The following is a 14,351-nucleotide window of genomic DNA, read 5'->3' on the forward strand; positions in this document are numbered from 1 at the left end:
CAGGCATACGCATACATGTACACACGTGAACTACAAAGACAAGCACATGAATAAACATCTACACGCTGTGTTCACATACAAACAACTCTGCATGTATACTCACACATGTACATCTATACTCACACACCTGTGCATGTAGTACATACACATATACATGTACATGTTCACAGATACACACACACCTGCCCATGTGCACATACATACATACTCTATGTATATGTTTCCCTCTAGTTAAAAGCCAGGCCCCTTATAAACATCTGAGATGTCCTTGCTTTCCTCTGTTCCTCAGAGCCAAACTTTCAGAATTCATCACCCATTTCTCTATACTTGCTGCTGCAATGCCAGCACATACCAGGAATATTTTCTGTGCAAGAAATGCATGTTCTGATGAAATGTCACTGCCCACTGATACTCTTCAGTGTGAGCGGGAAGCCATCGATTCCTTCTTTTACTCAGCCTGGGAGTTTCTGGGGTCTTAGGAAAAGGAATGATGCAATTCTGCGTGAGAATCTCTCTGTGTGTTCCCTGTGTGTGTGATCCTGAAGGAGCGGCTTCGCACCGATCCACCAACGTTCTCCACACACTCCTGTGGCCCTTCTCACACTGAGGGATTAGTTCTAGCTCATTTATTTCTAGAGCAGACCTGTAATTAGTTCATTTGCATATCTATAGTACCTGGGTGTAGGAGTTGATTAACAGAGTAGGTGCTGAAGGTGTGTATTTGAGACAAAAGAAAAGAATGTCTGTGCAAGGAGGTGAAGGATGGGGACTCATAAGCCTGCATCCTTTATTTCTGGTCAATCTGTGAACCGGGCACATTTTTCATTAAAAAGCCATCTTTCAAAGGTAGCAGATAAGGGAATGACAATTATTTTCATGTTTTTATTTAATTAGACCTGATTCTCATCTCTATAATGGTGTAATTAGACATAAAAGGAAGTTTATATAGAAAAGCAGCCGGCAGGGAATGAGAAAGTTTAACTAAGAAAACGATAGTAATTATGTGGGGAAGCGTAGCTCAAAAATGCTTGCCCTCAGGGATCAAAAGCTTATTTCCGGCATTTGAGGTCTACAAAAGTTAATTTCCCTTATGTATCTGTTTCTAAAACAGATCTTGCTTTGCATTCAAAGATTTATATTGTGTGTATTTCCCTGAACCATGCAGATTATGAAGACAGACTGTTGTTTGTGTCTATATGCCTTCAAGATTTTTTTTTAATTATTTAAAAGCCAAGAATTTAAGGTTCATAATTAGTATTTGCAATGTTATTCCTGGTGCGTGCAGAAAGAACTGTGTGACTGTTAATCATCCTGCAAGAGACTAGCGATAAAAATAAAATTGATTTCCCCGGGAGAGAAAACTTGAAAATAAAGCAAAGAGATTCAGTCTGCAAATGCCATGTGAGGTTCTGACCCATTTCTGTGCTCCCCCTTCCCACCATTGACACCCCTGACCTGCCAGACATCAGCCATTTGGCTTGTTGCTTAAGAACCTGATGTCATATGAGTGATGGTTTTACAAGGCAAAGGTGAGAGCAAGCACCCTCCCCAAAAGCGAGTCTTCACTACAAGTTCAGTAATGTCACTGTCTGTGTGTCTGAGACTGTTTAGCCTGCCGGAGCCCAGGTCCATCTCCGAGTGCAGTGTCTTTTTGGTAGGTGGTAGCTAGCATATCCTATAGGAGGTGGATAGGTTGTACATGAAGAGTGAAGCCAGACCTATCTCAAATGTTTCAATTAAAACCTCTGGGTCTATGTGTTGGCCTTATTCTTGGATACTGTTAACAGACTATCATGAATCTTGCATGAATGACTAATGAGGCAAACTTTGATTGTCTTAAAGTAGCTCTTTAACATTGTATATCTGGGCTGGAATCTAAACACTATACCCTGGTAGAACTCTTTTGGTCTTCAATCTACCCTGAACTCACTGAACAACAGACTACCATTGAATTCCTGTTTCGCATGGCTCCACATACCAAATGCTGGGATTGTAGAAGAGCTGCCACTATGTTGAGTTTATGTGGTGCAGGGTGGAAACTCAGGACACTATGCATACTAGACGGGCACTCTGTGAGCTAAGCAATATCTTCAGCTCTTCATTCTGCCGCCCTACTCCGTTCATTCACCGCAGTGACAAAAGTATCTGGATGTATGTGTCAATGCACGCGTCCACACAGCTGTAGCGACCCCTCTTCTTCCTCTCTGCCCTTCTCTCTGAGCTGCATGTTCTAAACTTCACTCATGCATCCCTCTGCATTCACATGGAGCCACACATCTCCCTAGTGTCCCATGACATGTCAGACTCGAAAGCGTTTCTTTGAGTCTTCACTCTGGGTGACACCTGTTAAGGATGTGGAAGACAGGAGATCTTCCGGGATAGTTGGGACTCCGGGACTCTGGCAGGATGCTCTGCACTCAAAGGCGGATGTGATGAGTACAGGTGTAATACCTGCCGGACACAGGTCTACTTGGAGAAAAGTTCAAATTGATAGGAGACTGAGATATTTGCTTTCCTTTTACTATACTAAATATAGTTTGCCTTGTCCCTCTAACACTGTTACTGCTAAAGGCTCTTCTATCATTCAGTCTCAGACTTTGAGTCCTGGGTGAAAACACACTTCTGCTAAAGACTTTCTAGCTGGCCATCATCACCCTTCCCAGGGTACCTGCTTTGCTTAACTTTTGAATCCGCATGTTTCAGAGTACAAGACAAGACTGCTGTGTGTGTCAGTTAATCCATCAGTTGGTCAGGGAAGAGAGATCTTAGATAGAAAAGTAGTTTAGATTTGACTTTGCAAACCTCAAAAGTTTTTGAGGTTTCCTCAAAAACTAGTATATATAATATAATAAATATAATATATACTATCCTGGTACAGGTGGGCTGATGATGCTTATGTGAGTGATATGATGAAAGCCTGGTTTGACAACTCCTTCTTTAATATAATAAAAGGAAGCTGAATGTGAGAGGATTCAAGAGTATCCAAGCACTTCAGGTCGCTGTCTACAGTCTCAGAATCTGAGTTTCGTGAATCAGTAAAACTCTAATAAATGATTTTGAAAGTGCTAGAGAAAATGAAACAAACACTTCCCGCACCCTTACAATATAAAGTCTTCTTGTAATCCCATTCCTTGGTGTTGTTTTTTTTCTCACAGTTTCTAAGAAATGAGGGGCATGTGCTGCTTATTCCCTGGCATGTGACTCATGATATCTGTATGACTGGGTGCTATACACTGTTAAACACATACTCTACTGAGAAGCCCATCACCTCTGATTGTTATACCGAGCAGTTGAGGCATAGACGGTAGCCTGCTATACTCTTAAGCCTCAAAGACTCAGTTTGTCCAATCAGCAGAAATGATATTGGGTTCAAAGACTCCGGGTTTGAGACCCCTGGTGTTTCAGACCCAGGACCAAGTCCCCGCAGCTTCAAGAAAGGATGCAAGACGGGAAATCTCGTTTGATAATGGCAAGAAGGCTTCTTGGTGTCACTTTTACATTCTTCTGAGATGTGTGGACACAGAATGTAGGGTATTTTATTGGCTTTTTCTATCAACACAAAATTAAGTCTGGGATTTCTGGAGCATGAAAGTAGATACTAAAAGTTTTATCCCACAATGCATTTTAACCAGAAAAATATATGGAATTTCCTGCACTGTTAACCTCAAGCAGCTTTTGTTATGCCCAAAATCCATGCAGTCTCCGTATAAGTCAACAAGGAATCTGAGTCCCGTATGTAAAAGCAAAGAGCCTTTATTTTGATCAAGTTTGCAAGCTCGGTCTCTGAATGTCCATCGCATTGGAATAACCAGAGAGCCCGTGGCTCAGTTAGAATTGGGTTTTGTAGTAGTAAAGGTGGGGGTGAGGGGTTTCTGAGGTTCAGGACCCCTGATTGGCTGACATTGGTCTAGGGGTGTCCTGGTGAATGTGTGCTGGCAGTTGATCCTATCTACAGCGGTTAGAATGTTAGGCATTTCCTTTGAATGGTCTGTTCTTGGGTGGTGGTCGGTTCCTGCACCTAGGTACTCAGAGTAAACTACTGAGACTCAGTCCTCTTATTAAATTTATCGATGGCCGGTGATAATGGTTGGAAATAAAGAACTTCCTTTTGGTGATCTGTCCATATTTAGCTTATTATGGCTGGCCCCCACACTTTGACTTAGTTTTCTAATATTTGCATTTCACTGAAAAAAAACTTTCTGTGTTCTACTGATCATAGCTTTTATTGGCATTGGCAGAAACCCTCACTGTGTTTCTTTTCCAATTGCAACATATATTCTTCTCCTGGTGACAATGTCTCTGTAGATATTGTCTACCTTATGAGGCTTGGTTGCTTTCGCAGCTCACATTTCTGACCTGGAGATCAGCACCTACGCAAATTTCATTTTTATTAGCTGAAAGAGGAAAAAACGAATTCCCCATTATAGCGAAGAGTAGAGGCAGACACTTCAGACCTTTTAGCATGACATTCTTCAATTATTTAACTTACCATGGAATTTTTCTCAACTTTTCCAGCAAATTACCTTTAAAGCATTTCTCAGATGTTTCTGGTTTTGGCTGGTTGGTCATCATAATAGACACCATCCTGCATGTATAAAGTTTTGTGTCTTAGAGAGCCAGAGAATCAGTACTGTAGTACCAGCCTCGGTGGTTCATGCCACCCCAAGAGGTGTCTGTGCCCATGAGCACATCCCAGCGCAAAACCCATAGGACAAGTGCGGATGGACATTTCTCCTTCCAGGTCAGCCCTCCACCACCAAATAGTTGTGAACTGTAAACTTGCATCTGCTTTCTCATATGGAAGAGCACGTTCTTCTCGCTTTCAAAGTTTTCTCTACATTTTCCACAGTCTATGAAGGATGGATCCATCTATGTTTTTATACTGTTTGGGATACTTAAGCTTTTGAATATTCATTTCTTTGCTGAGCTCAACTCATGTCAACACCACTGATACTATATAGCACTGATTCTCTGGGCTCTACCTCCAGCCTGGCTACCCCAGCTTTAGCCAGAATCCCAGGTCGGAGAGCAATTGATTCCATCCTGGAAATCTGATCAAGTTCTTCCACCGCTGCTCTTATCACCTGGTCAAGGATCCTCTTACCTTTGATGTCTCCTTTTAATAAGTGTTCAGCATTTTCCCTCTTTCCTCTGTTCTTCAGCTCTAAATTCCTTCTTGAGGACTCTTAGAGTTGGACTGAGCTGAATTGGCCTTCTCTTACCAACTGTAAAAGTCTCCACAACTATCTCAAGACTTCCCAGTAAAGATTTCCATGCCATTGTAACAGGTGTAGTAGATTTTGTTTTCCTTAATCATCTCTGATGTATCGCTTGTTCGTTTGTATGTTTAGCTCGAACATTAGCAAGGCGAGTGATTTTCAGTCATCTGGAATAGGGGCTTAGCCAATATTGTAAACCATCCTTGCTAAAGTCCTAGCTCCAACAGGCTTCCTTTTGCACAAAAAAAAAAAAAAAAAAAAAAATTCCTTTTCTAGACACAAGGGGAGGAATGGGATTTTAAAAATGGGAAATCCTCTGCAGGGAAAACACAGACTGACACAATCAGAATGGATAGTTTCAAATATTAATTATATGGTACATAGATTTTTTTGTAAAGGGAAAATTCTGTGTTTTGAGATAACCACAATCTAGTATATTCATTTCACGACTCACACTTTATAGTAGGCAGTAGTGTATGCGTAGCACAGTTATACAATAGTAGAGTGTTGGCATGTAAAATCTTGCTCTGTTAAATTAAAATAAACAAAAGAACTACTCTCTGAGGAAATTAGGAGTTCACAAATTCCTTAACATGGAGACAATGCCATGACCTTGTGATGTCATTCCTGAGGGATTATTTCCCTTGTTTTCTCAGAAACAGACCAAACAGGAAAACAATGGATGAAACAGAGAAATCTCTTCCATTAAAATGCAAAACAGAAAATGGGAGTCTCAGCATGACCTGGCTGGAAGCAGGCCGAAGCACAATACAATTTTTTTTTTGTCTACCTTTGTCCCTTGTGGTCTACTATTTGATTCCTATTTGTCTTCTGTTAAGATTCAAATAAATAGCACTCAGAGGGGGGGATCTGAAATTCTAAGGGAAGCAGAAGCTTCCTCAATGAAAAGCACATTTTATAGAAATAAAAACCCTTAGATTTTCTTCTGCTAACATTCTAACACTGCCTCCACTGGTATGGGGTCCCTAGAGCACCGCTTCATCAGTAATAATAATATTTGTGCTGCATAATTTGGAAAACACTTTGTTACTGCACCAGAAAACGATCATACAAAAAGAGTCTGCCCAGGCGCATACGTGACAAATAAGAAGTCATTATCCTTTGTCGTTTGCTTACTATTCGTAACTTAATCAAAGCTTTTCCGCCTCAAAGGTAAGTCCTATGGGGACTGGACAGCTGACTCAGCATTTAAGAGTACTTGCTGTCCTTGCAGGAGACCCAGATTCAGCTCCCAGCATTTACATGGCAGCTTGGATTCCAGTTCCAGGCTATTGCTTACCCTCTTTCGGCTTCCGAAGGCACCAGACATGCATGTGGTACACATACATAGTGGAAGTAAACATGGAGAAGATAAAAATAAATTAAAATCTTATTTACAAAGGGCCCGTAGGAGCCAATGAAAAGACTCAGCCAGTAATGGCGCCTACCATCAAGCAAGAATGCTAGAGTTCAATCTGTGAAGCCCGTATTTTGGGGAAGCAGAGGACCAAATCCTAAAGGTTGTCTGATCTCCACAAGCATGTCGTAGTGCACATACCCACGCACATACACTCATATACACTTATATACATGTAAATAATAAAGTGTAAAGTTAAAAATAAACATTAAAATAGTTCTCTTGCGTTCTTTGCTTCTTACAACCGTACTTCCTAACCAGAAGCTTGTCAGTTTCCCCAGCTTTCCCAAGCCCAAATACTAAAAACAACACCGGCCAACCATGATGGAGGAAACAGTACAGAAACATCTCTACATGATGCATGTGTTGTTTGAGAGTCCTCTGTGTGTTTCACGTGCCATATGAATCAATCCTTTCCCCTTTGAGCTCTAGCGCAGAGGTTTTCAAAGACCTACCGCAGTCTGGGGGATGTTCATCAGCACGCTGGCGGAACTATCTGTGGATTCATTGTGAGCTTTGGAGATGTCACGTGTTGTTTCTTGACAAAGTCCTTAGAAAAGTTTCATTAGATGTTTGTCATTGTGCAAACACTGTAGTGCAAACGAGCAAACAACACAAAGCAAAGGCCAGTGTGTGACATACACACACGTGAGACTGGGCTGGCAGTGTGGTAAAGAAGAAGCACACTCTATGGTAAGGGTGACAAGGTGTACTACATATAAGCAGTGACTATTGGCCTGGCATTTATGAAGAGAGTGTTGACACCTGCATCATCCACCCATAGCAATGCTCCATGTGAAAAGTACCGTGTCCCCTCATCCCTCGTCTTCGTAGGTCCATACTAATCTCGCGAAATCACAATCTATGCAGCCCCTCTACACGGCACATGGGACACGACGGCACTTTACTCATTTTCTTATCCGTCCCCTCCTCTCATAGCTGCATCCTTCAGAGACTGTGTGGAATCTAATCTTCGCCTAAGCAGCGCTGTATCTACCCAATCACCTGTTAGCCATCTATTGCCTTCATTTTAAAATTTAGACACTACAAGATGTCAACATGAATTTTATTTGTTTCTTTTTGCAGTTTTTTTCCCATCTGACAGTAAATTCCCCAAGCACAGCACCCAGCATCATTTATAAACTTTCGTATTTCGGCTTTCACGTAGCTCCTTCTGCATTGCCTTGGAGCTTTGCCATATCCCTCACTCACCCTGAAATGAATGCTCCCTCTAGATTATGACTCTCTCTCTCTTAATCAAATTTGGAATCTAATTCTGTTATCATCACTATCATGTGGCTTTAGGTTGCATACTTTTATAACTCTCTTCCCATGAAATAATGGAACATTTTCCAGAATTATTGAACACAGGTTTAGGATGTCATCCGTTTATAATTCATTTGGTAAATTTCTCTTTATTGTAAGAAGAACCACAATTGAACATTTAATGGACAAATACTGTTTTAAATGCCTCCAAATTTTACCAAAATGGCTCTATTATTTTCTGTACCTCTCCTTCAAAAAGTCAACTTAGATGATAAATAGAATATTAACATATATTATAAGAATTAAGGCACTTTCAAATGTATTCAGTTTCAAATTTATATAAATATAATTTTAAAATATAAAAATCAGTACAAAGAAAAAGTATCATTTGCTTTTCATCACTCACTAAGTATCTTACAATGTTTCGGTAAAAACAATGCTACTATTTTCATATTAAGAACTCGGATCATTACAATGAGTAGATGAAGTAGCCATAGACAATTCAATAACTTTTAGATCACATTTACCACATACCAAGATATCAAGGCACAATCATTCTACAGAAAAGTCCTGGCATGAGCCAAGGACGTGACTGTTATGGACTGTTGGGTCACAGTTGGGTGTTGGTAAGTTTTTAGCTTCTTGCTCAATGAATTGAAACAAAAGCCCTCATACGTTTGAAAAAAATTAGAAAAGAAACTTTATTGAATGCAAAACTATAGAAAAGACCAGCGTATAATGAAAGGAAACAAACAACAACCTAAGTGAAGATCATCAGGCCCAGGATAATTGTTTGAAGCCTCCACTTCTACGATTCAGGTTACCAAGGGCAGAGTTTGGATGCTTCTCCATCTTGATTGGCGTGTTAAGTTATTTATCTGTTAACCTTGTTCTTTCAAATGATGCATATAATTTTAATTATATGGATACCAAATGATACATAGAGATAAAATAAAATCCAGTGGAGGACACAGCTTTTTCTAATTTTCCCTATGCCTAAAACCAGCTCAAACCAGATTTGCTCTTCTAGTATCCTATTAGGACATGAGGAAAGTACTATCAAGTCAGGGATCTGAAGTTGCTGGGTGCTTGTTTGGAGAGGCATGTGTATGCATAGTGCATGTTTAGGGAGCAGGGATGCCAAACACATTATGGGGTAAGAGGGATGTGCCCAGCATAAACCAAGAAGAGATATGACTAACTCACGATCGTGTGCCTCATAACCAGTTACAAAACTCTTTTCCTATATAATTTAGAATTGTTATTCATAAAGTGGCATACTCTCTAATTCAATTAGCTTTCTTGAAGGTAGAGTTTTGATTCATGTGTCAAGACATTCCAGTACCATTCAACCTTGGACACAAGTGTTAAGAGGCCATCAGTATCAGTCAATGACATTTGCTTTAATTCCGGGAACTACTTTCTCTATGTGGAAGCTTGTCTCAGCTCAGGGTGGACAGGGCCAGCAGAAATATCCCCAACTCCAGGCTTCAGTCTCAGTACAGCGCCTTAGAGGAGCCAAGTGTCAGCAATGGATTGGGGACTGAGAAACTACTCACTGAAAAACAGAGTCTCTAATTATAGCTAACCCAGGATGCCTAGGAAAGCATAGCATCAATGCTCAAATCAAGCTGGGGACCCCTGGAATACATAGATTTTAAAAATAGCAGGACAGAATTATGAGAGGGCATGCTTAAACTTCATTGAAAGAACTGTAATTCAATATGGAAAAGAAATAAATCATTCCAAATTTCTCATGAAGTTGTTATAATTATTTCAAGTATTAAAATACCAGGTTTGGCTTTCATTCCATCAGAGATCTTACACTAGTGTCTTCCTATACTCAGGCTTCTCCGCATCCTCTTCTCATTTATGAGGCAGCTCTCCCCACCCCATAATAAAAATGTGTTTCACGCACCCTCACCTAATGACTTTGAACAGAAGTCACTTATGTTGTCATGGCAATGAGCACCTGAGCTGTCAAGGGGCCATCTCTACTTCTGCCCAACCCCACAGTGCAGAGCCCCACAGCAAACCTTTGCCGAGAATTTAAAAGAAATGTGTTGGGTTTTCAGTTTTATGCTGGAGAATGTTGCTATTGATTGGGCACTCAGAGAGGTAGTTCAATACTAATACTCTGGGGGAAGTCAGACCAATCTAACCCTAAACTACCGATAATCCCTTCAAAAAAAAAAGGTTTGCTAATGTGCAAAAATGATGTCAGTTCTGAGTTATTACAACTCGAAACTAAGGAAATAGAAGGACAAGATTATTTGAAACTCTTTTTTAAGTCTCTTAAACATAGATCCATCCTGTCTGTTCACTTGTTAGACTTTCCTCAGATGGTGAGCTTCTGAGGGGTTAGTTGCGGTGTTGGCAGAGTAGGTTAGCTCTTCTGTGGTAAGCTGGCTGCAGATTTAGGTGACTTCTTACCACCTGTGTTCTGTAGCCCTGTTTGATATTTATAGCTCCTCCCACATGGGTGCCATCCCCAATTTAATTATCATCTCTCCGTGCCTCCCTTCCAACCTCATTTATAAAAATGTTAAATAAGACCATCCGTAATCCCTGTGTCCCCAGAGCACACTCCCAGCTCCTCTTCATAAATGGAGGCCCTGCCATTTATCATTAAATCTCTTTAGCCAATTTAATTCCCTAGAAAAATTTTAATATTGAATCCACTTTGAGCTAAGTTTTAATTAAGATTTCCTAAGACATTTTGTGTAAGTGATTTACTATAATCAAAACTGATATTTCCTCCTCAGTCCCCACCCTCTAATGCTCTAATTTTATCCTCACGCCGAAGATCACGACTCTGGATGACAGGACCAGGTCTTTCCTAATACACATCGTTCACTTGACTGCTTCTACAAATAGCTCCCTTCTCCTTTGCCTCCGTAAGTCCCAGAATCATTTCAGAAAATATCTTCCCTGTGGCAGCCACATCTGTCTACCTAAAATACCAATCTCTGGATGAAGCATCCTTAATGCCAGTCTCTAACTTTCCTTTTGTCTTCGCTATTTTTGTTGCTGCTATTTCTGTGTCCATCACCACTCCAAGTGCAGTGAATAATTAAAAATACAGTGAGAGGGCTGGCAAGATGGATGGACCAGTGTGGGTAAAGGTACTCTCAGTCAAGCCTGACAGCCTGGATTTTATTCTGGAACCCATGAGATAGAAGGAGAAAATGAATTACTGAAAGTTGTCCTCTGATCTACACACTACTCTCTGTCTCTGTTTCTTTCTCTGTCTCCCTCTGTCTCCCTCTGTTTCTCTCTCTCTCTCTCTCTCTCTCTCTCTCTCTCTCTCTCTCTCTCTCACACACACACACACACACACACACACACACACACACACCACAGTTATAAAATAGATTTTTTCATGTGTATGAGTGTTTTCCTTTCATGCTGTATGTCCAACCATTTGCATGCCTGCTACGTGCAACAGATCCCCGGCACTAGAATTATAGCTGGTGGGTCTCCATCACGTGGGTGCTGTGACTTGGACCCAGGTTTCCTGGAAGAGTGGCAACTGCTCTTAAGCACTGAGCCTTCTCTCCAGTCCCTTATAAAATAGAATCAGAATTACAACATGTGCCACAGGTCTCCTTAGGCAGCTGTAAATGGGCATGCGAAGAATTTGTTTGCATTTCCTGGTGCTATTAAACGTTGAAGATCTGGGACTTCAGAGTGACAGATACTGGCAGAGCATGTGGAAAAGGGAAGAGAGAAGAGGCACAATGGCTGGTCAAAGGAATGTGCTATCCATGTCCAAAAGACAAATTTGTTTTTCTTCCCGGGTAAAAGGAGGTCATATTCTTATTCCCTTCATAGACTGCTCTGGGTGAAAACAGGATTGTTGGAAAGCCTATGAAGTGCATATTAGTAACATCTCCTGCCAGGGTTATCCCTTCTCTCCTTTGTAAATGTACATCTGTCAAGAAGTGGAGGAACCTTGTTTAATATAATAAACAACTGTAGGTTTATCGGATTAAAAATGGTCGTTCTCCTCTTGTAAGCAATAAGCACCAGTTGTCTGGGAGTGATTTTGAATTTGCGTGTCTTACAGGTGCTTCTGTGCCACTGTCTCTGTAGCTCTGAAAATAATTCTCTTTTCTTACAAGAAAATGGTTTTTGTAGTGTGGGCTTTATCAGTCCTTCAGAAGCCAGTGGGTAGAGGTTCTGAGGCAGGAGAACACTGCATGGGAAAACCAATCAGCAGCAGCACAGTGGAAATAAAGCAGACTTTGCCCTTTTATTTTGTCCTGGTCTCAGACCGTAGCGATGTGTGTTCATGTGTAAAGAGCGAGAGATAAGATAAAAGAATAACTTCTTAAATTTTATGTTAAGGCTTTCCTCCCTTTATCCTTTTATTAAATTAGAATAAAGACAGTCTTCAATATTGAAAAATTGTTCTGAACACGGTCCCAAGGGACAGAACAACAATCCAGGTTCCTGCAGTGACTTGGTGTCACAGCAAAACACAAAAGCAGTGGACACATTTGCACACCAAACACACTCTATAGCATCTTCAGCTTTGAAATCAGCTCCTTGTGTTTGGAAAAGTGGCACGGCAGTGAGAGGCTGAATCCTAACTGGGTTTGTGTTGTGCTTTTGTGATCCCAGCTGACGGCAGTAGACGCTGATGAAGGCTCTAATGGGGAGATCTCTTATGAAATCCTGGTGGGCGCCCAGGGAGACTTCGTCATCAACAGGACCACGGGGCTGGTGAGCATTGCACCAGGAGTGGAGCTGATTGTGGGACAGACATACGCACTGACAGTGCAGGCCTCGGACAACGCCCCGCCTGCAGAGAGAAGGTGACTCCCACTAGGTCCCATAGTCTTAGAAAAAATATTATATTTGTTCACTATCAATATTAAAAGGGGCTATAATAAAAAGATCACCGTTTGTTATTTTCAGTTAAACTTTCATAAAAGACCTTTATAATCTTCAGTTTATTTTATAATATTTATTTTTCTCAGTTGAAGACATCGTTGTACTGAATAATTCTGGCCTGATTTACATGTGTCGATATGTTATAGTTACTATGATGTTAGAGTTTTAAATCACCCCAAGGATTGCGGTGTTGCTCCCTTCTTTGCAAGTAATAGGCTCACCTCCAGTGAGCCACCAGGCCATCATTCACAAACGGGATTATTGAAGCGCTGAGTTTGTATGCATGTATGCTGTTTTCTAACCATGCTCTCAAGTTTTTAATATACTTTATAAATGAGAAACTGTAATACAGTAACATTCATGATGAAAGCCAATTATTATAGGCTTATAATGTAATAGGGCAACATTGCCAGCATCACATACTTACACTTGGGAGTCCTTTGTAAATAAAAGGGCTGGAGAGATGACTCAGCAGTTAAGAGCACTGCCTGTTCTTCCAGAGGTCCCGAGTTCAATTCCCAGCAACTGCACGATGGCTCACAACCATCTGTAATGAGATCTGGTGCCTTCTTGAGGAAGATCTGGTCAATCATCCTCATCAACTTAGACTGTGAAACCCAATATAGACAAGTTCAACAGAGCCGCCATATATAGGTTGCCCATTAAAAAACAGAAACAGCACCAGAGAGCTGCTACATGAATGGGAGGATGTAAGGGAGGATGTGTTATATGGGCAGCAGGGGTATAGGGAGAATGGCTGCTTGATTGTCAAAACAGAAAAGAGAGGGAGAAGCCGACTTCAGTGTGCTGCTCAGAATAACATGCAATTTAAAACTTGGCAATTCTTTATTCCAGTTCTTTCCTTTTATTACCTTGGGACCACAGTTGACCATGATCAACTGAAAATGCAGAGAGCAAACCTCAGAGTGCGGTTCTCCTACTGTACTTAATGAGTCACAGCAGAGGATTGGCAGCTTGTTCCTCTCCGTTGTGTCGATTGTTCGCCTCTTCCCAAGCAAGCTAGTTCAGTAGAAGGGGTTTACTCATGTAAAATGGCACCCAAGCTCTGTTGTGTCGATTGTTCGCCTCTTCCCAAGCAAGCTAGTTCAGTAGAAGGGTTTACTCATGTAAAATGGCACCCAAGCAAAGTGTCATCTTCAGAAGGGAGTGTCTGCCCTCCCAAGGACAGCAGGCTCCTGCCGGGAGGCGGGGGCGCACACCTCTAATCCCAGCACTCTGGAAGCAGAGGCAGGTGGAGCTCCGCAAGTTCGAGGCCAGCCTGGTCTACAAGAGCTGGTTCCAGGACAGGCTCCAAAGCTACAGAGGAACCCTGTTTTGAAAAAAAAAAACAAACCCCAATAGTTTCCTTTTTATTTTTTTTAAATGGGTTGGATGCTAAAAGATTGCCTTATAATCTGTCATCAGACATCACATGGAAGACAGCAGTTCTCACCACTACATCACCAACATATTCTTCAGACATCACTTGGGGCCAGCAGAGAATAAAATCCACACCACACGTGCCCTCTCTACCTGTGGGATGATGTAGT

At 41.3% G+C, this 14,351-nt stretch overlaps 1 protein-coding gene across 4 annotated transcripts in view; it reads left to right on the forward strand.

Moving 5' to 3' along the window:
* Pcdh15 (protocadherin related 15) overlaps window positions 1-14,351 on the forward strand; it is a 1,307,054-nt gene that overhangs the window by 1,059,102 nt on the left and 233,601 nt on the right. For all 4 annotated transcript variants that reach the window (XM_085679751.2, XM_087898231.1, XM_087898232.1 and 1 more), the window contains one exon: window positions 12,529-12,722. In XM_085679751.2, coding sequence (XP_085535877.2) covers window positions 12,529-12,722 — 194 coding nt within the window. The remainder of the gene's footprint in view (window positions 1-12,528; window positions 12,723-14,351) is intronic.

This window comes from Myodes glareolus, chromosome 18, assembly GCF_982192425.1.
Source record: "Myodes glareolus chromosome 18, mMyoGla1.1, whole genome shotgun sequence".
NCBI lineage: Eukaryota > Metazoa > Chordata > Mammalia > Rodentia > Cricetidae > Myodes > Myodes glareolus.